The sequence below is a fragment of the Pseudonaja textilis genome, chromosome 2, assembly GCF_049901715.1.
Source record: "Pseudonaja textilis isolate UNSWEBS1 chromosome 2, rPseTex1.2, whole genome shotgun sequence".
NCBI classification, from domain to species: domain Eukaryota; kingdom Metazoa; phylum Chordata; class Lepidosauria; order Squamata; family Elapidae; genus Pseudonaja; species Pseudonaja textilis.
In genome coordinates, this window is record NC_141991.1 from 141391309 (window position 1) to 141416636 (window position 25328).

The 25328-nt window shown below is 41.1% G+C and overlaps 1 protein-coding gene across 1 annotated transcript; it reads left to right on the forward strand.

Moving 5' to 3' along the window:
* The first annotated feature begins 2286 nt into the window (after window positions 1-2286).
* On the forward strand, window positions 2287-23921 carry LOC113444878 (hepatic lectin-like). Its single transcript, XM_026713799.2, has 6 exons — window positions 2287-2454; window positions 3516-3623; window positions 7711-7785; window positions 9873-10024; window positions 18578-18690; window positions 23016-23921. Exons 1-6 carry the CDS (start codon window positions 2412-2414, stop codon window positions 23155-23157), a joined length of 633 nt encoding a protein of 210 aa, XP_026569584.2. The 5' UTR covers window positions 2287-2411; the 3' UTR covers window positions 23158-23921.
* Window positions 23922-25328: the final 1407 nt, after the last annotated feature.

Below are 25328 nucleotides of genomic sequence, written 5' to 3' on the forward strand. Positions count from 1 at the left end.
TTAAAAAAAGCAGCAGCATCCAGACACTCCCCTCGTGTGAGCCTACTACAATCTTTTTTTAAAAAAAGTTTTTATTGGTTTTTAAAAACAAGCATAAACAAACAAGACATAAAAACACCAAACCATCTTCCATATGTATACATATAGTGTGCCGGTTGGTTTACAAATTGTTTTGTGCTTCCATTTCGTAGTCTTCAATTATAATTACATTGTATATAATCTTGTATTTTCAATCAAAAATTAAATACCTTAGTATCATTATTAATCATTTGACTATACTTTTATTCATTCATGTTTTACAAGAAAATCTATCCTAAAATCATTTTGTAGATATAAGAAAGAAGTACATCTTTATATATTTATTATTTTCTAAAAGTCTACATATATAAAAGTCTACATATATAAACATTGTCTTTTAATCTTCTCCCAGTTTAACCACAGAGACTCCCGCATATAATGTCTTCTAAAATACCCCTGTGTTTTAGTTCCTTTATACCATAAAAAAGTGTTAGGTCCGGTAGATCGGTCCCGGGTAGATTGGGTTGCATTGAGAGGCAAGACTCAAAGTGCACATTCAGCTCTTTATTGAATATACAGTTCTGTTCAAGACCTGTGAGCCGCTTGGCTTTATTCAGCCAGCCGGCGGCCCGGCGGCCAATGGCAGCGCTTTGAATCTCCCGCGATCGGCTCGGCCAATCACGGTAGATTCTTAGCACACCAATCACAGGAGTTTAGTTAACCAATCAAGTTGTGGTCCGTATGTACCAATCAGAATTCAGGGTTTCAAGAATGTTAATATAGAACAAAAAGCATGCCACCCCAACAACAAATCATGTCCTTCTAATGTCAACAATCTAGTGTTTCTTAGTGTTATCCATTCCTTAACCCACATCAGATTTGTAGCTTAATAATACAACTACCAATCAGGCAAACTAAATCCTCCTCTAATTCTAGCATCTTGCAAAAGTTTTAACTTTATTCTTGCTTTCTTACCTTGCCATATATATTTCAACACAATTTTATTTAAATCTTCAAAGTAATCTTTTCCAAGCCCAATTGGAATTGTTTGAAACAAATATAAAATTCTGGGTAATATATTCATTTTGATTGTTGAAATTCTCCCTATTAATGACAGTTGTAAATTTTCCACCAGATCTAGCACTATCTGCTGTTTAAGTTTGATATAATTATTCTCTTTTAATGTACTACATCTTGCTGTCAAATATATCCCCAAGTACTTGATCTTATTTGTGACCTGAATTTTCAATAGGTCTGCCAGTTCTTCCTTTTGTCTTGATAGCATATTCTTTGTCAAGATCTTTGTCTTATCTTTATTTATTTTCAAACCAGCCACCTTTCCATATGTCTCTATCTTTTCTATCTAGCCTACTACAATCCTCTGTGAGATCACTGAGCTGTCATAAGATTTCCGCTATTTCAACCATGAGTAACAAATTTAATAGGGAGGGGTTGTTCTTGGGGGAGGATGAAACAAGGGGGAAGAAACAACTTTTAACGCCAGTAGAGTTTAGGGCAGCTTAAGGCAACATCAAATGAACATTCATGGTGGGAGAAGCAATTGGTCTCTTCCATTTTGGGAAGATGGGGAAGGGAGCAAAGTCTGGAGGCATTTTTTTTGTAATGGAGACAGTCCTCTGGAACAGCCTCCCACAGGAAGTTCAGTTGGCTTCAATATTCCCCATTTTTTTTAAAAAAGCTGAAGATGTCAATTTTCTGAAAGATGTTTGGGTTTATCATCAAACTTGGCATCGTTATTTGGGATCTCTATTTAGTGTATCTTTTATGATTTGTGATTCATCTATCTTGTGGGGGGGGGAGTGCACTTGGGCTTTGCTAAGTCCAACATGGGCAAAGGTATTCTTCAAATATGAGATTCTTCAAATAAGCTTTATAGAGTTTAGGCTATACATGCCAAACAACAACTTGAAAAGACCCATCCCCCTCAATCACTCTCTAAGCTACTAATTTCCATAGCTGGAGCAACATGAAAGTCTTTTTCCCTGTCTAATTAAAATATTATAAAATAAATAAATAAAACAGGACAGTTCTCAATAATGCTCACTTAGAAACCAAGTGATGCATGCAAAGAGGTGAAAGTATTGATTTCTGGCCAAGAACATTCTGAACAGAAAAAAAAATCATTATCAAATTTCCCAAGGACAGTTTTTTTTAAAATACTGTAATGTTCAATCAATGAGGTTGGAGGAGGTGACCACATTAAAAAGAGAGAGAGAAAAATAAAGCAAATTGAGGCCAGAGGGCACCAGAGCTGGGGTGTAAACTGTTCTGCCGCGAGCAGTTGGAGCCTGGCCTCTCAGGAGAATTGACAAGGTGAACCGCAGTGTCCTTATTTTACAAAATCAAAATCTGCAAAGAAGGATCTCAACCAAATGGAGGATGAAATATATCCAGATGATCTTCGCACTGATAAAAGTAAATATTTTTTTTCCTTCTTGGCAATCAGTAATCAGCAGCTAAAGCGTCAGATTTCATCTGAAATTGAGATTTAAAATTTACATTTTTAATTTGTAATCAAAGAGTTGGTGTACTTAAGTCGTGATTAGTGTGTGTCATATTTTCCGGAGGCAGACTTCTATTCAAAAAGACGCTAGAGGACAATCCTCTATTGCAGCTCTTCTTTCATTTTCTTTCGTAATGGATAAACTACCAAAATTAAAGATTCAAAAAATAGAGCTGATTTAGAATATTTCTGATTATGCATATTGAGCTCTAATGCAGCTAGAGAGCACCGATATTTTAAAGAGTTCTAAGCTAGTGCTTCCCTAATTTGATTGCACTGAAGACATATTTTCATTGGTGGGTTGTTCTGTTGATCTACTAAGCAGGTTAGTGGACATTCCTTATTTCCAACATGCTGATGGTATATGTGGATTTCAGCTAGAATTGTTGGATTTCCACCAAATCCAAGAGTCCCTCACACATACACACTTTTGAATATGTGCATATGTCTTCAAGTCCTGTTTGACCACTTAAACTACAGTACTCCCTGAAATTTTGGAGGAAAATTTCAAAAGTGGTTGGCCCTTGCCATCTTCCTAAGAGAGAGAGTGACTGGCCCTAGTTGTCTTTGTGCTTAAGGTGGGAGTAGAACTCACGGTCTCCCCTTTTCTAGGCTGGTGCCTTAATCACCAAACCAAACTGAATCTCCTTACAATTCTTTTATCACCATATAATACCATTTACAAATAATGGCAAGTCTCACTTTACCAATCAGTAAAGATCAAGGGAATAATATACAACCACAGACAGTATTCCCAGAAAATAAATTGTAATATTTCATGATGTCATGCAAGTTCACCCAATGACATTGCAACATTGGTTCAGTTCATACTATAGACATCCAACAAGAATAAAAATCCATACATGATTTCACTGACAAAGAAATAACTTCCTTTCTGGATTCCTAACGGCAATGGAACAAAATTCCTGCTATTTCTTTGACCCTTCTCCATTTCTTTTTTTTTTTTTTAAAGAAAGGAATTACCTTTACTACACCCAGAGATCTGACTTCCGAATCTATGTTCTGCTGGCAGTCTCTTTTCTCCTAACAGTTATTTTCTACATTGCATTTCTTTCCAAAGGTATGTGTTTCATAATTCTGTTACTCTATTGAGTAATCCTTGGCTTGATCTCCTTCAGTTGGGAAGAGAGGTATATGCTCAGGGGTGGGATTCAAATTTCTTAAGAACCGGTTCTGTGGGTGTGGCCTAATTTGTGGCCGTTGCTTGGTGGTCATGTGACTAGCTGGGTGTGGCTTGTATGTAAATATTATAAATATTTATGTAAATATTTATTTTTTTATAAAAAAGAGCAACTTTTACCTAAAATCAGGGAAAGCAGGCAGGTAGATTGAGTTGTTCACAGAATAACAGATTCATTCAGAGATCTATGTTTCTGCAATTGGCTACCTGAGTCTGTCACATAAAATTTGCTTGCAAGCAAACTCACAAAATTAACTCACAACATGCCATGTATGTAAATATTGATTTCTTTTTATAAGAAAAAAGCAACTTTTACCCCAAACCAGGCAAAGTAGGCAGGCAGATTGAGTTGCTCACAGAATCAAAGGTTCACTTAGAGATCTATGATTCTGCAATCTGCTACCTGAGTCTGCACTGAGTTGATATGAAAGGGTTGAAGATCCAAGGAATCCTACTTACACTGGATCATGTTCCATTTTGGGGCTTTCTGAAATGATAACTCTTGGGATCTTGATGTTCCTTCAAGAAAGTAGATGAGAACACTCAGTTCCTAAGTCCTGACAAACCTGCTACAGCCTGCACAAAAAGAGCTTTCTATGGGAGGCTCCACCCAAAAATATACGAGGCTATCTAGACAACCAACAGACATACAGGTTGAGACTGAAATAAGAATTGGCTCCTCTGGAAAACAAGCAAATTGGAGAAAATTGATGTATACTGACTAGACAAGCCAGAGTTTTGATAGGGGGAGTTCTTGCTATTTAGCCAGAGATTATATTCTGCCTCTCTGCTTCCTTCCTCTGAACATCATGACTGGGTAAATTGCAGTTAATTTGTGAGCAGACTGAAAACATTAGAGTAGGCATGTCCAATCCACGGGCCATGGGCTACATGTTACCCTGGGACAGGTAGAAATGTGGCCCCACAAGATCATGAGCTTTTAATATTATGATGTGATATGTTATTATATATGTTATTAAAATATTACATATTTTATATGAAGCCCCAAGACATTTTTTTCTATTTAATGCAGCCTAGTGAAGCCAAAAGGTTGGACACCCAAACCCCAGAGCAACTAAAAGTATCAGAGATGGCACTTCTATAACTCAATAACGGAGAATATGTTTTACATGGATTAGTTCCCAGACCCCTAGCATCTCCATATGGAGTCTGGAAAAATTCATGTCTGAAATTTTGTTACTATTTCTGGTAGCTCTTAATAGATTTCTGCGAATTAGGATTGAATGATTTTATAATTTTATTTTATAAAATTATTATAGATTATTTTAATTTGAGTTTATAATTTGATTATTGATGAGATGAGGTATGGGAAGAAGATTGTTTTTACTGAAATAATAATGAAGATGGTACAATATATGGTACCATCTTCACTAATATTTCAGTAAAAACAATACATACACAAAGACATACACAAACACACCATGTTTCTTCGAAAGTAAGACCCAACTGAAAAATAAGCCCTAGCATGATTTTTCAGAATGCTCGTAATGTAAGTCCTACCCCAAAAATAACTCTCAGCCAGATGGATGCATTTAGTATCGTATTTCACCCAAAATAAGACCTAACTGGAAAAAAGTCCCAATGCATCTTTTGGAGCCAAAATTAATAAATGAAATGCTGGAGAACTCCCAAATTTTAGTACTGATAGCACTGGATTAGTGAACTAGCAAACTAACTGATGGCATATACTTTCAAACTTTCTCTTAGACTAGATTCTTGAAAACTTACATGCAGTATTTATGTTTAAACCCTTTTTTTCTGAGGCAAAACCCTTTTTCTTCTTTTTACTGAAGCAGAATTCTATTACAGATAAAAATAGTAGCAAAATATTAGAGTTAGTTTAGCATGGCACAGTCCTCACACAAGTACCAAGAATACTTCTGTATCAAGGCTTGTAAAAATTGTTCAACATCTGTTTGAAACTTGCCCAACTAAGATGAATCAGAGCTGCCTATTTCAGATAACTTCAACATGTTTCCCCTTTCCTAAATTTATATTTACTGAATTATTCATCTATCCATTTATAAACAGGTACCTGAGGTAACACCATCTTCTTTCCTGAACAGAGAATAGTCTTGTGTCAAAACTCTTTATCAATGTATATCTTTTCTGAGAGAGATTTTCATTTGGTAGGTAGATTCATGCTCCAAATATCTGTGAGTGTCTTCTTTGAAATGACTTTTCTGTCATTCTGTAGAAGTCTGCTTCCTTAATAAGGAGTTTATGACTGTAACACCCTTATTTTGATAGCATTTTCTAACTCTAAGCTCCACTGATAAATGTTTCTTTAGATACCAAAGTCAGAATTAGGACCTGCAATGCAAAGATCTCTTCTATCCCACCAGCTGATGTTTCATTCTCTCAGAATTATTTATTATGTATTTATCAATAAAATTTGTATAGCTGCCAACTCACAAATGAAACTCTAGGTGTATAGCAATAGAAGAATAAAACACAAAAAAGATAAAAACTGTAAAATCCAGATTTAAAATTAAATATCATTTTTTTAAAAAGATATTCAAACCCTAGGCAAAGGGAGAATAAGCATGGTCATGGAAAATGGAGCCATCTGAGCATATCTCCAGTTCCCTGGGAACCCCAACTCCAATTATTTAACTAGGTCTCGCAGGATATCTGGAATATCAAAACGGATGGGTCCAATCTAATTTTAGAGGAAATAATGTTTCAGAAGGTGGATGCCATAGCAGAGAAAGCATGTTTCCTGGGACCCACCAAATGTTGATTGAATCACCTGTGACTCTCACTCATCCAGCCAAAATGGTTATGTCATTGATTTGATCAATGGGCCCTTTCAGACCTGACTGCTGGTTATCCACCCAGTTCCTAGCTTCACCAAAGGGCCCTGCTATTGCCAGGAGATCCACCCATGGCTGGAATGAGTTGTCAGTCTGCTATGGCCAGGCTGCTCCTCACCTGGGAATGCTTCCAATAAACAGCCTGTGTATTTATGCAGAACTCTGCACCAAGACCATGTTGGGCAGCATCCCCAATTCCTACAACAATTACAGACTATAGGAAATGTGGGTGCTCATAAGTCCTACAGACCAGTGGTCACCAACCGGTGGGTCATCCCGGAGCAGCTACTCCTCCACCCAGGCCTGCCATGGACTAGAGGAGCTGCTCCAGGATGACCAAAGGGCCAGTCCTGTGTCTACTGCAGCTCTGGAATATGGGACCAACTTTGCCACCAATGTCAGCAAGCCACCGCCAGTCAAAATTCATATTAGTGGTCTGCAGGGTTTAAAATTATGAGATTAGTGGTCCCTGAGATCCAAAAGGTTGGTGACCCCTGCTACAGACCATCTTGACCTTGAATAAGTCAGTGTGGACTGGATCCACTGATTATGGTAAGATATACACAGGAGCCTTGGTGGTGCAGTGGTTAGAATGCAATATTACAGACTAACTCTGCCCACAGCCAGGAGTTCAATCCTGATGGGGCTCAAGGTTGACTCAGCCTTCCATCCTTCCGAGGTCAGTAAAATGAGGACCCAGATTGTTGGGAGCAATAGGCTGACTCTTTAAACTCTTAAAGAGCACTGTAAAGCATTAAATAAACGAGCCTCGGTGGTGCAGTGATTAGAGTACAGTGCTGCAAGCTACTCCTACTGCAATTTGGCAGGTTGAATCTCACCAGGCTCAAGGTTGACTCAGCCTTCCATCTTTCTGAGGTGAGTAAAATGTGGACCCAAATTGTTGGGGGGAAGAGGCTGACTCTGTAAACCACTTTGAGAGGGCTGTAAAACACTATAAAGTATATAAGTCTAAGTGCTATTGCTATCATAGTTTGCAAATCCCAACAGCTGGGATCTTTCACAGCCTTAAACCATAACAAGCTAGATAAGTGAACCAATCAGTTTTCAAATGTGGAAAGTTACAGAGTCTAAAATGCTGACCTTCCCTCCCTTTGTTGTATTTTTTTCAGCCACAACTCTTTCATCAGAAATGAACAAAATAAGTATGCATTTTGTACTGTCAGTGGATAACCTTGATGACAAATGTAAGTCTTGATGATAACCCTTCCTAGTTATCTTCCTGGAGTTCCCATTTAGTTTTCTAGGTGTGTTAAAATTTTGATGCTTAACACACCATCTTTTTTTATTTGAAACCCACTGGAAAAAAATCACACCATCATTTTCCACTTACAGGTAGTCCGTGAGTAACTACCATTCATTTAGTGACTGGTTGAAGTTATTATGGCACTGAAAAAAAGTGACTTATGACTGTTTTTCACACTTATGACCATTACAGCATCTCCGTGGTCACGTGATCAAAATTCAGATGCTTGGCAACTGGCATGTACTTATGACAGTTGCAGTGTCCCAGGGTCATATGGTCACCTTTTGAGATCTCTGACAAGCAAAGTCAATGAAAAAGACAGGTTCACTTAACAACAATGTTACTAAGTTAACTGCACTGTTTCACTTAATAACTCTGGCAAGAAAGGTCATAAAATGGAGCAAAATTCTCCTTCTGGCTTAGCAATGGAAATTTTGGGCTCACTTGTGGTCATAAGTCGAGGACTATCTGAATTTGTTACTAAATTTTGGTGACACCATCTTGCACAGAGGATAACATTTCTGTCTTCCATTTCAATACTTATATAATGATCTTTTTACTATGGTGTTAATGAGCCTCTAAATATCTCATACAAATCCCCTAGTGGCTTTTCTCTGATGGACATAAGACAGTAAGGCCATAAGAACAAGAGCCCTGTTAGAACAGGTCAAGGCCCATTTCACTTCTGCATTCTGCTTCTCCCAATGGCCCCCCAATTAACCCAGCTGGGGTAGGAATAGGAGGTGGTAATGCACCTCTCTCCCATCGTGGTTCTCCTGTAACTGATATGTTGGAGGCATGCTGATTGAAATGGAGAGGTAAGAACTGACAGAATTGTAAAAAGAATTTTAAGGTGCCCAGAGTCAGCTTAAGATGGGTGTGTGCAAACATTAATTAAATAAATAAAAATCCAAAGAATTTACAAGACAGTAGACTTTAATAGGATTGTTTTCTATGAGTCTGTTGTTCTTTTCTTTTTTAAAAAAATAAATAAAAGCCACTAATTCACAGTCCACCCAGCGCAGATCAGCAAATGGAGAATGAACAACCTTGACTTTAATTCTTGTGAGCCAAATTGCACATGTTTATTATTATGATTTGCAGGAAAAGACACCTTAGACCTCAACCTAAACCTTGTTGTGCTGTTTTCTGCCAAAATCCTGACCCACAAACACTGTCCCTCAAGATGCTATTTTTGAAAACATCAGGGACAGAGTAAATTTTCCCATAGATAATGGCTTTTCATAGGAAAGTGACACACAGTACAAGATTTGAGACAGAGGTGTGATTCTGTGGGTTTTTTTCTTCCGTAGAAAAGAAATTAATCAGATTAAATATGATTACAATGCATATTTAATAAAAATAGTTTTGGCCACCAGCCGCAGAGACCGGGGGAGTCACCAACTTATCTTCCACCTCTATTCCATACCTATAAGATTGAACCATTGTTGATAGTAATTAAAAATAAAAGAATCATTCCCGAAGATGACATGAGATTTTTGTGGCTTACTGGCAAAGAGATTTTCTCACATCCTATAAAAACATTTTCTGACATTAATCAATGGTTTCTTTCAATGCAGTGCCAGTCAGCCACCTAGTGGAATAAACAAAATTGACTTCTTTTGGATTAGTCAGCCGTTTTAGATTTCAGCTTGTGTGGCAGGGTAGGAATTTATTTTGCCATGACTCTCAGAAACTGGCAGTCTAATTAAAAACCTAGCGAGTCAGATGTCTCCAGGTCTTTCATTGCTAGGCAAGATCCCAAGCCTGCACATCCAAACACGTACAAGCTGTACTTCCTTAAACCCCCCCACCTTTATTTTATAGATATTCTATCCTTCTGCCCCAAAAGTTTCAGGTTGATTCTGGCATTAAGTGCTTGCTTGGTTGGATCTGCCCAAGGAAAACCTGGAATTCTGACTTGAAAATGGAGATGGAAATTTTAATTGACCAAAAGTCACAGAGATTGTATGTTAAACAAATCCGGATTCCAGTTTGAATTAACACTCTCTTTTTGTATTTAACCAGTGTTTCCTTGTGGCCCTAACCACACACAGTGGGAGTACTTTAATGGGAAGTGTTATTACTTCTCTCTGAAGAAGGGTACTTGGAGATGGGCCAATGATCAATGCAAGGACAATCGTGCCCAGCTGGTTGTCATCAATGATATGAGCGAACAGGTAAAAAGAGGAGACTGTGGTTGTTTTCTTGGAGAGCAGACTGATCTCATAACTATGAGATATGGAAAGGTTAAGAAGCTTGCTACATTCAGAGAGACTTTCTCCGCCATGTCTACATGCAAGATGGATTTGGACTAGGGAGACACAAGCATAATTCCCCATCCTGCCATCAATCTTAGGCAGTTACCTTGATTCTAATGTACCCTCTTGGCCCAATCTATCATCCTGCAAGAATAAAATGAAAGTGGAGAGAGAAAGCAAAAGAACCATACCTACCATCTTGAGTTTCTAACAAAAAGAATGACAAGCAAATGTTATGGTAAATAAATGGAATAAATAAGGCAAAAATTAGTGGCAGCCAGAATATCTATATGAGACATACGGCTCAAAGAATCAATGGATGGATGAATGAGGACTTAAAAGCTTACAAAAGTCATGGCACAAAATAACATTCATATTTTTATAAAGCCTAATGGTTGCAAGGATGGGCAAAGTTTTTGCTCCAAGGGAATACGTGACATTTGGCAAATATGGAATCAGTAATGTGCAGCAGTCATGCATATAGTCAGAACTGTCCTCTATAGAGATTATCAGTCATTCCAGGTCATGGTTGTCCCAAAGGTGCTTTCCAAAAGACAACTGGACTTTCTTTGTTTTTTCCTTGAAGATGTTTCCCTTCTCATCCACCAATGCTACAGAAGAATAATAGAATAACAGAGGTGGAAGGAACCTTGAGGTCTTCCCTGCTCAAGCAGGAGATCCGATACCACTTCAGACAAATGGCTGTCCAATCTCTTCTTTAAAACTTCCATTGTTGGAACATTCACAACTTTTGGAGGCAAGTTGTTCCACTGATTAATTGTTCTAACTTGTCAGGAAATTTTTCCTTAGTTCTAGGTTGCGTCTCTCCTTGGTTACTTTCCATCCATTGCTTTCTATCTGTGTTCTATCCTTCAGGTGCTTTGGAGAATAGGTTAACTTTCTCTTCTTTGTGGCAGCCTTAAGTACTGGAACACTGTTATCATGCTATATCATGCTATATCATGCTATCTTGCTATTGCTGACGAAGCTTCTTGGATGAGAAGAGAAACGTCTTCAAGGCAAAAAGCAGAGAAAATCCAGTTGCCTTTTGGACAGAACTATCATTTCCCTTTTCTCTTACCTTAAATTAGAATCCTAAAACTTTTTCTCAAATCACATATACAACATTTGAAAACAGTACTGTTTCCTTATCCATCCATAGGCTCTCACTTGTATGCGTTCAGAGTGAACAGGCTGAAATCTGGAAATGCAGATTTAACTGTCTGCATGCCTCCAAGCCTATGAAATAACCGTTGGCCAGGCTGGTGGGGGAGTTATTTTCATGGAAAAGATGGGGTTTCTATCCATCATCCTTCCTGCAAAACTGTAATCAGGCAGAACTATCTGTACAACTATGTGTGCCATCCTCCTCAAGGGAAAACTCATTGCTCTCCTTACTCTCCCAGTCAGCTTGGTTAACTGGAGAGGGAGGGAGGAGATTTGGCTCTTGAGCTATATTGAAGGACTCTGTGTTGCATGTGGCCTGCATAGCACAAGTTGCTCACAAGTGACCTAATAGATTTCTAAGCAAGTTCGGAAGAACCCTATGATTTGACCAACAAATTATGTAAAATATGATTTATTTAACTTATTTATTTTCTTATATCAGACAGAATTGCATGCATTTGCACAATAAAATTACTAATAAGCTATGGTTTTCAAACCAGCGGCTTCACTCATATGTCCACACCCAGTAACAGATCTCAGCATATTTTATACAATTCTATCACCAGCCGCTTGTCACTCCTTGCTAGGCTCGATTGACAGGCCCAGATCAGTCACATGCTAACAGTCTGCCTACAATCTGCTATTCTAGCTAAACTTTAAAATTAGTTAGGCCTATGTTGCAAAGCACCCAGCCCCTTCATTTCTCATTTCTTTGGTATTCTCTTATCTTGTTTTTTGTACCACCCAGTACCTGATACATATCTCAAGGGTTCACACATCAGGCAAACATGGCTGTGTCTTGGATATGTAACAGTGTGGCTATACTTTTAAAATACTAACTCTAGATAATTTGAATAAAGTATATGATAAGCTATATGCTAGTCCAGTGGTCGCCAACTGGTGGGCCGTGGCCCACTGATAGTGTGCTGTCCAGCCAATTATAGTTAATGGGAATTGGCATAGTTAGTTAGTAATTGGGAGCTGTCCCCTTAAGAGAATGCGTCATGGTAAATGTAGTTAAGGTATCCTGGGTAGTCCATGTCATGTGGCCACATCAGTAATCCTGATTGGTCGCTGAATTGACCCTTGGTGGGTTGAGAGAGGTTTCTTCACTCTTGCCTGAACCCAGCCTCGTGCTAGCATCTCTACTCCTGCTTCTACGATATGGGATGAAAGGGATAAGAGATAACCATCTTTTTACCCAGAAAGACAGATATGCAAAGAATTGGATATTGAGAAGAATCTTGTCATAACAGTGTGTTTTTGAGGATGGCTGATGAACCAATAAAAAGACTTTGTATGGATGCTTTGTGGAGTTATCTATCTGCCTTTGTACATTACAGAGGACAGAATAGGTAGTCAATGAGAAAATTTTGGTGGGCCGCAGCACACTCGTGTCTGCAACAGGGGTGAATCCAGTGGTGGATGGACTGATGCGTGCAGGGAGGTAGGGTAGCATGCAGGAGATCATGGCATCGGAGCCCTTCCCGAGTATTCCCTGACCCGCAAGGTGGGGTGGTAAGGAACCTCTGAACTGGTGCTGGGTAGTGGGAATCTGATGTCCAGAGGCCGATGAGCCATGTGCTGAAGACCAGATGGCTGGCGGGGAGGTGGGGCAATCCTGCAGTCTCCCTAGCAAACCTGTGCCTCCTGCCTCAGCACATCGAGGAGGCCAAGCAGCAGGAAGCAGCTGCCAGCTCCCTCAGGTGAAGATGTTGTGAGGGGGAGGCTCGACCCCTCCCCTCAGGAGCTTCTCTTCCTCCTAGCCAGAAAGCCTTGCTCATATGGCCAGCGGCAAGGAGGAGGCATGGCAAGTGGCAGGGATGGTGAGCATTTTGCATGTGAGCATTTCTGGCAAGGAGGAAGAAAAGCTCCCGACGGGAGGAGTCAAGCTCCCCCTCGCAACATCTTTACCTGAGGGCATTGCTGGCAGCCGCTCGAACTCCTCGATGTGCGGAGGCAGGAGGTAACACCAGTTCAGAGGTTTCTTTCCCCTGCACCCCTACTCCTAACAGGCCAGGGGACACCCAGGAAGGAGTCTGATGCTGCGATCTCCCAAGCATATCAGTCCATCCACCGCCAGTATCACCCCTGTTGCCTCGCCTCCTTGCCAGCCATCTGATCTTCAGCACATGGCTTGTCAGCCTCCAGACATCAGATTCTCACCACCCAGCACCAGTTCAGAGGTTCCTTTCTCCCCACCCCCACCCCTGGGGACAGAGAGAGGGGGAGAAGAGAGAGAGAGAAAGAGGGAAAAGGAGAGAGAGAATGGAAGAGAGAGAGAGAGAGAGAAAGAGGGAGAAAGGGAGAAAGAGAAGGGGAGGGAAAAAGAGAGAGATGAGAGAGAGGGAGAAAGAGAAAAAGAGATGAGAGATCCCTGTGTTTTGTTTTCTGTGGGAAATGGGTCCAAATGCCTTTTTGAGTATTTAAGGTTGCAGAAACAGGCAGCCAAGCTAAGTGCCTGAAGGACCCCATCCTGTCAGTAGGAGTCCAGGTGCTTCAGCGAGCAGCATGCTGAATTCATATTAGAAGTCCGTGCAGGATTTAAAATTATGAGTTTGGTGGTTCCTGAAGTCCAAAAGGTTGGGGACCCCTGTGCTAGTCTACATTATGGAAAATTACAACTTATTATATTGTATCCCATATTTACTTATTACCTTGTTAGGCCAAGCTTTATTAACTCTTTAAGTCTTTACTCTGATAATAATAACTTTAAAATATCCCCTACAAGTGGAACAACTTGCCTCCAGAAGTTGTGAATGCTTCAACACTGGAGGTTTTAAGAAGTGATTGGACAATTATTTGTCTGAAATGGTATAGGGTTTCCTGCCAAAGCAAGGGGTTGGACTAGAAGATCTCCAAGGTCCCTTCTAACTATGTTATTCTGTTAGTCTTGTATAGCATTGGTATTTTTGCTGCTCCCCCCCCGCAAATTGGAATACCTTTGTTCTGGTCTGGTCTGGTTCTTTTCTTTCCTGCCTTGTCTCCTTCAGCAATAGGGTACCAAGGTCACCCTATTTGCTTCACATAGAGACCTATTCCTGTTTAACTAAATAATTATTAAATTTAATAATTTTATTAAAGACAAGCTGGATAGTCGTGCTTTGCGACGACACTATGTGATTAGGCTATGCAGGAGAAATCCGGTCCATAATCCATTGGCTCAGTGGTGGATGGTGATTGAAACACATAATGGAATATCGCTCCTGCCATCTTGAGTCTGGAAGCAGTTCCATAGGTGGAAGGTGTAGACATTTTGGTGAGGTACCAAGGTTTAGTACTGTAAGGAGTCCTAGACAGCTCCTGAACATTCCAGTACCCTCTAATCAGGGGTGGGATGCAAATATTTTTACTAATGGTTCTGTGGGCATGGCTAGGTGGGCATGACCATGTGACTAGGTGGGCACGGTTTCTTCTTCTTCTTTGCCTCCTAGGTCTCAGGGAAGCCTCCTGGGAGACTGTTTTTGCTCCCAGGAGGCTTCCCTGAGGCCCCAAAGGCCAAAAACTGAGTGCTTCTTCTTCTATTTTTGCCTCCTGGGCCTCAGGGAAGCCCCCTAGGGGAAACAGTAAGACAGCGAGGGAGATCGGGCACAGCTGATCATCAGAACAGCTGATCATCAGGAGGAAAAAAGAAAGAAATACCGGTTCGAATGAACTGGTAACTGTTTTGTTTTGTTTTTTTACTACCGGTTTGTCCAAACTGGGCCAAGCCAGTAGAATACCACCACTGCCTCTGATGTTCTGCTGTGGAAAAGATGGCTATTACATCAATATACCTCAGTGAGACTCAAAGACCAGGGGTCCGCTCAAGAAGACTAGGTCTGCTGCTGAATTTTACAGCTACAGAATAATGGAGCATGATGGCGAACAATACTACCTCCTGCTGTTCCGCAACCTTGTGAGGCAACTGGCAGTTGGAACAGAGTTCTTTTCAGGTAGGGAGGGGGAGTAGAACTCCTTAGCATCAGAATGTGTTAATTACTGTGTTAAGAAATAGTAATACTCTAATGGTCATTTTGAAAAACCCTTTCTTAACGAGCACCTAGAAGCCAAGAAAAAAATATGTGCCAAATTTCAAGTTTGTAGGCTTTACGGTTCTGGAGATTTCGTGATGAGTGAGTGGTACTTGGCATTTATATACTGTATATAGATTATTTGAAGAAACATAATACAAACTGCAAAAGATAAAAATTGTAAAAAAGATTCAGAAAAAGAAGAAAACAGAAAATAAAGAAAAAGAAGTAATCCCCTCCCCCCTCATCCCTAGGAAGTATAGTTTAACTAGGGAAGAATTCCAAGGCTGAGCAAATAACAGAGATCAATCCTAACTGCATTTTAAAGTAGAACTGGCTGCATATGCGTACATTTATATGCAGTGAGAGACAGAGAGAGAATTGGGAAGTGAAACCCCTCCAGCTATTTTTTCTCTTTAAGGACTTGTGAACAGAATAATCTATCAAGCACAGGATTCAAGGAGTTGGGAAAGGCAAGGATGCCTTCCTTCCTCTAGAAAAACAAACAGCTCATAAAAGTTTCATCCTTGTAAATAGTAACATCGTTTTCTTTTCAATTTCTGGTTTCACTGCAATGGAAACAGAAATAAATCAGCTCAGGTAACAATGATATGAAAACAGCCCCCCTGCCAGTCCAATTTTTCAGGAGTGTATGAAAAAGTATCCTCCTGTGAGAAAATATATGTGTCTTATTAATCTCAAATTATATATTTGGGAAAATATGCATTGGATGATATCAGTTGAATAGAATACGTTATAAGCCCGTTAAATAACTAAATTATAAAATATGGATGATCTTTCTTGAAAGGCTGTCCTTTACCATTACCCATAATACTCTTTATACAGATACCTCTTAGATCAGGGGTCCCCAATCCCCTGGACTACGGCCCACTAGTGAGTCTTGAGCCGTTTGGAACCGAGCTGTGGAAGCGGCAGTTGAGCAAAGCCCCCCCTGCACGAGCCCTGGGCAAGCACAGGCAAGCATGCTCCATTTGCATAAGCGGCAGGCGCAAATGTATCTGCGTGTGCACTTGCCCACCGCTTGCATAGAACAATCCTCTCCCATCTACCCAGGCTGGTCCTCAAAGCCGGAAAGGTTGGGGAACTCTGTTCTGATTGAGTTTACAAATCTCAAAAGCTCTCCACATGTGCCTTTGATTGCTTTTGCGCTTCGGGATGAGTTAATTTTAGGAAACTGATCCCGCACAAGATGGGCCGTCACAATCTACCATAACCAGGGGTGGGATTCTACAGGTTCGCACCTATTCGCTAGAACCGGTTGTTAACATTCTAAGCAGTTCGGAGAACCAGTTGTTAGAAGAAATGACTGGCCTAATCCTGTAAGGAAGGCAGGAAGGAAACATTCTGGTGTTGCTTACAGAAACTGCCTCTCCATTAACTCTTATTACATTCTTGGCAAGACTAGACTTCCTGTCTCAGGAACACCTCTGGAGGTTTCTTCCCCCTCCTTTGCTGGTACTTTCCTTGTGTGGAGTGACCATTCAAAGTTACAATGGCACTGAAAAAAGTGACTTATGACCATTTTTCACACTTACAATTGTTGCAGCATCCCCACAGTCATGAGAGACCAGGCGTGGAGATGCGTGCCTCAATGTGAGTGATATTGAGTTGGCCATGCCCTACCAGTCACATGACCACCAAGCCATGCCCACCAACTAAGCCACATCCACAGAAGCAGTTGTTAAAAAATTTGAATCCCACCCCTGACCATAACTATCTACTATCTATCCAAAGTTCTGTATTATAACCATATTGGTCTAAGCTAGGCTCACCTATGCATCTCATGAAGTAAACTGCAGCTTCTAAATAAAATGTGTGAGTCAGAAAAAGTACTACCGAATTCCCAATTATTTGCTAATATATGTTGTAACATACAGTTCTCCTCCTATCTCAGCAAAGTTTCTAGTTAATTATAGCACAAATGTTCACTGCTATCACTGTTGGACCAGTGCTCTAAGGAGGTGATCACCTCATTGGAATACTATTAGAATATTAGGTACCAGAGAGATTTGCATGTAGCCTTCATTCAATAACTAGTTATAGCAGTGATGAAAAAGTAATTATATGACCAATCCTCACATTTATGACTGGGTCTTCTTTTGTTGCCCTTCACAGGAGAATGGAGCTGGAAAGCAGGTTAGTGGGGTGGGGAGGGAATGGAGATTTTGCAGTATCCTTCCCCTGCCACCAAGCCACGCCCACAGAACTGGTAGTAAAAATTTTTGAATCCCACCACTGATTGCAGGTCTATAAAGGGAAGTTGAAGGAATACCATAAGCGCAGTCAAGGTTTCACTTAGCAACTGTTTTGATTAATAACTGAATGATTGAACCCACTTGTGATTGCTCTTATGTTCCACCTTTTTAATTGCAGGTTTCCAATGGTAGGATTGAAAAAAAATTACTACCAGTTCTGTGGGCATGGCTTGGTGGGCGTGGCAGGGGAAGGATACTGCAAAATCCCCATTCCCTCCCCACCCCTCTAACCTGCTTTCCAGCTCCGTTCTCCTGTGCAGGGCAACAAAAGAAGACCCAACCAATCAGCTGGAACTCAGGAGGCAGAGAATAGATGGGGGCAGGGCCAGTCAGAGGTGCTATTTGCCGGTTCTCCAAACTACCCAAAATTTCTGCTACCGGTTCTCCAGAACTGGTCAGAACCTGCTGAATACCACCTCTGGTTCTGGCTCCCTTTGCTTTATCAATTCTCATCAAAGCAGCAGCTTATTCAGCAGCCAATGTAGTCAGGCAATATTGAAGCAAGAATCAAGAATTTGTGGACATCCAGCAGTTGCTGAACTATGATTCCGATCATCTTTCACTATCGACAACCTGTCTATTGGGAGTTGTAGTTCAACCATGCTAAATAAGGCAGAATTTTCCTAGCCCTATTTGTTGTATGACGTGCTACATCCTCTCCCAGGATGCACCATTTTATTCTCCTATTTTGCACAATCCCCTTGTAGTCTTAGGCCTCTGAATATATATACTCTTCAGTGGACTTCTTTGGAAAATTCTGTTGTTCAGGCTGCTCCTCTCACCCTTTTCCTCTTCTCAGATTTTGTGTATGTGTGTACATTTGTGCAAAATGTGTATTCTCTCAAATATTATTGATACTTAACTCATTTGCATGGACAGTGCATTTTGGTTACAAACAAATCCATATTTGTGTAGCCTGGTAACAAAACTGGGGTCCAAGACACAGATTCCACATTATCTCAATCTTCACACCTTTGCTCTAGTTCTCTATCCTGTTTTTTTTTTTTTTTTTGCAGTATTTCCTTCAGACACGAGCCAGGAATGCACGTCATTGGCTAGGACTTACAGATATAGACATAGAGGGAGAATGGAAATGGGTGGATGGTAGCAGTTACAGAAATGGCTTCAGGTAAGCACTGAACATTGAATTTCATTTGCCTATCCCCAGATCCCAAGTGTCAATCCGAATGTTTTCCCATATATAATCTCTCAAAAGCTTCTTTTAAAACAGAAACAAACTTTTTCAATCTCAAAAGCCACACTTTGGTCAGGTGGGCTGCCCTCCTCAAGAATGGATTCAGTCATGTCAGAAAACAATGACAACGTGACTAACATAGCAACTATTAGAGAAATAAATCTTAGAGGCAAATGTCTTGAGAAGATCAGATTGTTACACCAAAATGCAGGAAGAAAGCCAGAATCCAATATTTTGGTCTATATAGAGATCTGTATTTGAAAGCAAAGTTATTTGCTGGAGTTCTTATGTTCTCACTTCAAACAGTATCCTAACAAATATTATTAATCTGACCTCAGAATTGTTCCCTGGCTGTTCTCCACTTCTAAATGCTACTAGGGAGAGCAGATAAGACAGGAAAAAGATCCCTGCATTTTTTATTTGATTTGATTTACATTTTGTTAGAAGAAGCTGTTGCTGAGATGATTAATTCATGTATTTAATAACTCTTCCTTTCTTTCAAATTAACAATTACAGTAAATTTTTAATGGGCTGTAACAAAACCTTTTGGGAAAGGGTTGCATGCGGCTCTGGAGCTTCCAATTATGGTCCTCTGTTCTAAACAATCAAATTCAACATTATTTTAAATATGTAGAAACCTTTGAACTGTGGTGCTGGAGGCGACCATCGGTAGTCCTTAAGTATCAGGTCCACCATTGCGTCCTGCCATTCTGTTGGAAGGAGGGGATGGGAAGGCCTGAAGGCATTTTTTGTATGCTTTTGCTGTAACAGCATGGGAATTAGGGAAGCGGATTGCCTTCGGAGGTGAGGCAGACTCCTTCCCAGCTGGTTCCACCCTGGTTCCAAGGCCCTTGTGCCCTGAGAGTGAACTGTTATCTGCGTAGCACCTCAGCATTCTCAAAACAACTTTGCAGCATCACATTGGCTGCTGGTGGACTGGTCAGTGGGGTTGGGTTTGGGGAAACAGAAGAATTGCTTTGTGCATTGCACAGGATCCTCAGATTCTGCCTGGCTTTACTGCAACCACTTTCTCTCAGTAAAAGTTCTTTTGATTCAACTCAATGAAGTCAAGAATTTTGCTTTCCTGAGGGACCAGCTAAGACAACAGTTCACTTAGTAATGGTTCAAAGTTACAACAGCCCCCCCCCCCCAATGTACTTACAACACAGTCCCAAAGTTATGAATGTTGCAGGACCATGGCAAGATTATGACTGATCACAGAGACACCTCAACATTCCCCCTACGTATTCCCCTCCTCCTCAGGGACCTAACAGGCATTATAGGCTAGCCCACCAGCTCTTCCTCACCCTGAAAGCTTCACTTACCTTTCAAAGATCCAGAGTTTCAGAACAGACTGACTGTTCCTCTCTCCTCAAGTGAGCTGTCTCCTCTACAGCCTCTCTGCTGTGGGTTTGTCCAGCAGCGGGGTTTCTTTGCCTGCTCCTGGCGCTCCAAAAGCAGAATGGTGAGAGCAGAGGCAGAGTAGGATGAGGGTCCCCTGCTCAGCTTGGCTGACTCCCCAAGGCTGCCTGTGCAGGACACCCAATCCACTTTTGGAACACTGGGCAGCCTCGGTGAGTCTGAAGGAACGCAAGGTCGTGCCCCCAAAGGTTTCCGTTCTCCACATCAAAAGCTTTTGCAAAGGGATGAAGATCTGAAGCAGCACAAAATCATTCTCCTGAAGCCTTCCATCCCTTTGCAAAAGTTTTTGGTGAAAAGAACAGAAGCCTTTGGGGACAGAATCTCACACTCCTTCAGACTTCAAAAATGGATCAGTTGTCCTACAGAGGCAGTGTGATGACCCGGGGCACAGCATAGAGGCAACACAGTCAGCTGACAGTTCCATCCACCCCTTTTGTTGCTCCAAATGTTCTCCAAATGCTCCCGCATTTCTGGCAAGTTCCAGAGCAAAGTGATCACAAACACACACACACACACACACCTCTAGCAGCCTCTGGCTGCAAGTAGTCCAGCACAATGCTGTGAGCACAATGGCTTGCAAAACAAGAAATCCTGCAGGGCATGGGAATAAGTCAATTAGTCAAAGAGCAAAAGAACAAGGCAATTAATCCAGGATGCAAGAAATAAAATAAGAAGTCCAGGAAAGGTCCAACATCATCAACAAACAGCACACAACAGTCCATGAATTCAGGGTTTGTTCCCGACAAATGCCCCTCCCCACAGCGTCTCCCTAAGTCTCAGTCCCTAGGTATGCCTTGTGAAGAGGGGCGGGCGCTCTCCTCCCAAGTAGTTGGGTCAGCCTGCATTGGTCCTGCCTTCTCTCCATTGTGCTCAAGGATCAGGAGAGGGTTGTCCTTGTTCTTCTCCTGAGCTCTGTCTTTTAGGTTCACTGCTTAGCCTCTCTTGGTCATTCTGCCCCTGTTCCTCCCTGCCAACAAGCTGTCCAAATCCTGAAAGGTCATGTCCTGACTTGGCCTGCTCCTCCCCATATTCCTCCAAAGCCAATGAAGCCACCCCCCTCGATCTCCATTGTCTCCAATTCCAGCTCATCTTCCTCTGCAGATTCAGGCTCTGATGGGGCCATGATAGGCAGCCTTGGTGAGCGGGGCACACTCATCCCGCTCTACCTCTGTTCTCAACACTCCGTTCTTAGAGCACTGGGAGAAGGGCAAAGAAATTGCAGCAGAGAATCTGTAGAAGAGGCAGCTCGCTTGATCATTGAGATCTTCAAATGATAATTGAGTCTTCATAGCCCATGCCTGTGGAGACCTGACAGGGCAGGATCGGGGGGAGAAGCATGAGGTATTGCAGTGGGTCAGGGGAGGTCTTGGGTGATGGGAAGCACTATCCCCCCTTGATCTTCCCACCCTGAGATATCTCATGTGCACTTAACAATCTGCCCGTTGGATTAGCAAATGCATTGGGTAAAGCAGGGAGAGATCACATTCATTGAACACGATCCAAGTATTGAATCCTTGGGTTACGAATGTAATTGGCAGGCTCTATTACATTCATGCCGGGAGGATTACCTTCCTGATGAATCCCCTGGACTTGAAAAGTAGCAAACAAAGGAGTCCTAGACCAAACCTCACCAAAAATATCACCTGAAGCAAAGTTCACCAAACAGAGGCTGTCACTGGTCATGCCGTGAGAGCTGACTCACACAAAAAGTCAATTATGGTGGGAGTGATCAGCAGAAAAAGGAGAAGGGGCCATCCTAGTACCCTCTGGTGGGTAGTATAAAGCAGTGGTCCCCAACCTTTTTTGTACCAGGGACCAGTTTCACGATTATTCATTCTTTGCGGCCCGGTACAAAATGATCCACGGACCGGTACCGGCATCAGCACGCACGACCAAGGCAAGGCGAGCCGAGCGACCGGCCAGCCAGCCGTCCCCTGCTTCTCCCCACCACCTTCAACTCCTCCTTTGTACCTTCTCGCAGTCAATGGGCTTTTTGGGCTCTTTCTTAATCTCCTCCTGAGTAACGTGAGACTTCACTGCCATCAGGACGGATTTTTGTTCAAAGCCGCCCCCCTTCGACGAAACTAAGGTGCGAGGATTCCTTCAGCACCCAAACGCCGCTTTCCAACCGACGACCGACAAGCTCACCCGGAAGCACTTTCTCAAGCGCCGTCGAAACAAGATGGCGGTGCCCAAGCAAAGTAGGCCCTACTTTCATTCTTTGCAGCCTGGTACAAAATGATCCACGGACCAGTACCGGTCTGGGGCCCAGTGGTTGGGGACCCCTGCTATAAAGGATGACACTGGGATGACCACGGCCATGCAAGGCAGAGGGTCATGGAGAGTGGTGATCCATAGAGTGGCTGAGGGTCAGATACAACTGAATGTCTGCTGCTTGATGATGATGATGATGACAATGTATCTGGAACATTTCGTTAAAATAAAAAATAAAAAACAATAATTGGTACATCAATCCAGACAAGATCCCCAGGAGAAATTACTTGTTCTTTCTCTGAGGTTTTCTGACTGAACATTTCCTGCAAAGGTGCTCTTAGCACCTCGAGACGAATTTAGAGACAAAACAAGACCATTCTGCCTCTGCACCCAGACACTTTTTCCATTAAAGTCTTAGTCTGCATCTCCATTCCCACCTGTGTTTTGCCGTTATTTTCTTAACCAACAGACTGTTAGGAGTCATCTGATTGTGCTAGATTTCTTTTCAAAATGGCAAAGGATTTTTTTTTTCTAGAATAAAAATTTCATTACTGCTCGAGCTTTTGTATACTTTGGTGAACTATTGTTCAAAACATGATTTTTTTTTCTCTCCCCCATCTCAGGTACTGGAAGCGAGGGGAGCCTAATAACGATCTCTCAAATGAGGACTGTGCACATCTCTGGTACAATGGAGAATGGAACGATGTTTACTGCACATATTTATGCTACTATATCTGTGAAAAACCCTTGCCAACAATCTTCTAAAAATCCTCATGGCACAGAGGAACTGAGGGCCTAATTGCCAAATACTGCAGATTTTACCAAGGGTGTCTTATATCTCACTTTTAAAGACATTACTGTTATAAATCCCAAATTATTTTTTTTACTATTACTGCCAGTTGCCAGCATTTAGTTATTCTGTAATTCTGAAGAACTTGTTAGTTTGGCTTTTAATATACTTTGAGGCCTCATGGGACATGTTCATTCAAACTTTCCACAGTTCATCTTCATATTTTAAGCAACTTCATGGATCCAGAGGTCTGCCAATGCAGTCATCTAGCAAAAATCTCACCTCTTTTACTTAGCGTTTGAATTGTGTTCTCTTCATTTGGTTTCCTTTTTAAAGTAAAAACTTGGAGAAAACATGCAAAATAACACTGTGCTGTCCCAGCCAGTCTATGGGAATTGGACAGTTACTTAGCAATTATGAGCTGTCCCCTTAAGGGAAGGCTTCATGGTAAATGTCGTTAAAGGTATCCTGGGAAATATAGTCCATGTCATGTGACCACATCTGTAATTCTGATTGGTCACTAGTTTGACCCTTGAGGGGTTGGGGGAGATTTTCCTCATTCTTTGTCTGAACTCTCTAACTCATGGCAGCTTCTTTCTATCACTATGAGATGTGTTAGGAGATAACCATCTTTTACTACAAGGCAGATATACAAAGGATTGGTCATAAAAGAAGAACTTCATCACAAATGTGAGTTATGAGGATACCTGATGAACCAATAAATGTTCTTTGTTATGGACGTCTTGTTGAGTTATTTCTCTGCATCTGTACAGTTTACAAATCCACCTCTGTACAAGATACAGAAAAAAACACCATCCTTTTTATCCTTTGGAAAGACTGTGTCCTCATAGTATCTATAAAATGCTTCCTTAAAAAAAAAAACCTTGACATTTACTAAGAGCATAAGGACACAACTTATGCCTTGATCAAAAAACCAATCCATAGCTGGGGAAAAGAGTGATTAACCATCAATAAACACAGAGATAAACCATGGAAGAAAAAACACTGCCTTACATCAGAAATGTCACAGGAAGAACCAACAGACTATTACAATCACACAGCATCACTGTAGCATACATACCAACCAAAGCTCTCAAAACACCTTAAGCAAATCAAAAGACCCAAATAGCTGAAAGAAAGGGGGAAAAAAAGATATCTACAACATGCAGTGTTAAGAACTGTAACAGCCATTATTTATTTATTTATTCTTATATTGTAAGCACTGTAAGGAAGAAAATAATGTAGAGTTAAGTGCTGAATTGTTAGTTCAGCAATATTGGTTTCCTCTTGCTGTGCATCCTAAGAGAAAAAAATGAGCAATGTTGCAATGGCCTTTATCAGGTTTAGCGAGAAGTGAAAGTTTTCATTTCATAAGGATTTTCTTTTTCTGTAAGGCTTTTCTCACTTAATGCAAAAAGTGTGGTTTTCCAATTGATTTTGAAATAACCTACTCTTGGAATGTATATTCTGTAAAGGGTAAAGTTCAAAGAGAGTCAGTTTGGTGCAGTGGTTAAAATACTAAGATTGTGGGTTCTAGTCTAACCTTAGGGGCAAAGCCAGTTGGGTTGTCATTCTATTTCAGCCCTAGGAACCAAATAGTGACGAACCTTATTTCTGAAATATTGTCAAAACTGCAGGGTCTAGCTTGGGCAGTTATCAGGAGTCAAGATTGATTCAAAGGCATGTGTTCACACAGAGACACATATCCCATTTTCTGAGATTCGTATGAGCAATCTTAAATGTAAGTGTTGAATAAAATACATTAACATAACGTATCATAAAGTTAGAATTTCTAGCTTTTGAGCCAATTCCTCACATTTCCTCATGGAATGCTTAATGGATTCCTAAACGTTTGTTTAGGGCTGGGCAATTTGTTGATGACTTAAGAGCCTGTTTTTTGAGGGAACAAAGACAACAAAATGGTGCAACAAGAACTTGCGGGTTCTTATTGTACACATGGATAGGACCGGGTTTTCAAAAGCCACAAGGAATTTAAAAGCCTAGAATGTTGGTTCTATGTGGAATTGTCTTCTGTGATCAGTAACAGAACTGAACAAAACAACTTTGAAGGGAGTTCACTTCTGCAAGCAAGGTATCACCAGGCATGATGGGTAATTTTTATTTCCCCAAATCCCTGGCATGTAAG

Bases quoted from the DNA above. Each gene is read 5' to 3' on its own strand.
- LOC113444878 (XM_026713799.2), top strand. From the start codon at position 2,412: ATGGAGGATGAAATATATCCAGATGATCTTCGCACTGATAAAA. The intron at 3,624-7,710 runs GTATGTGTTTCA...TATTTTTTTCAG, and splicing joins CATTGCATTTCTTTCCAAAG to CCACAACTCTTTCATCAGAA. The intron at 7,786-9,872 runs GTAAGTCTTGAT...GTATTTAACCAG, and splicing joins GGATAACCTTGATGACAAAT to TGTTTCCTTGTGGCCCTAAC.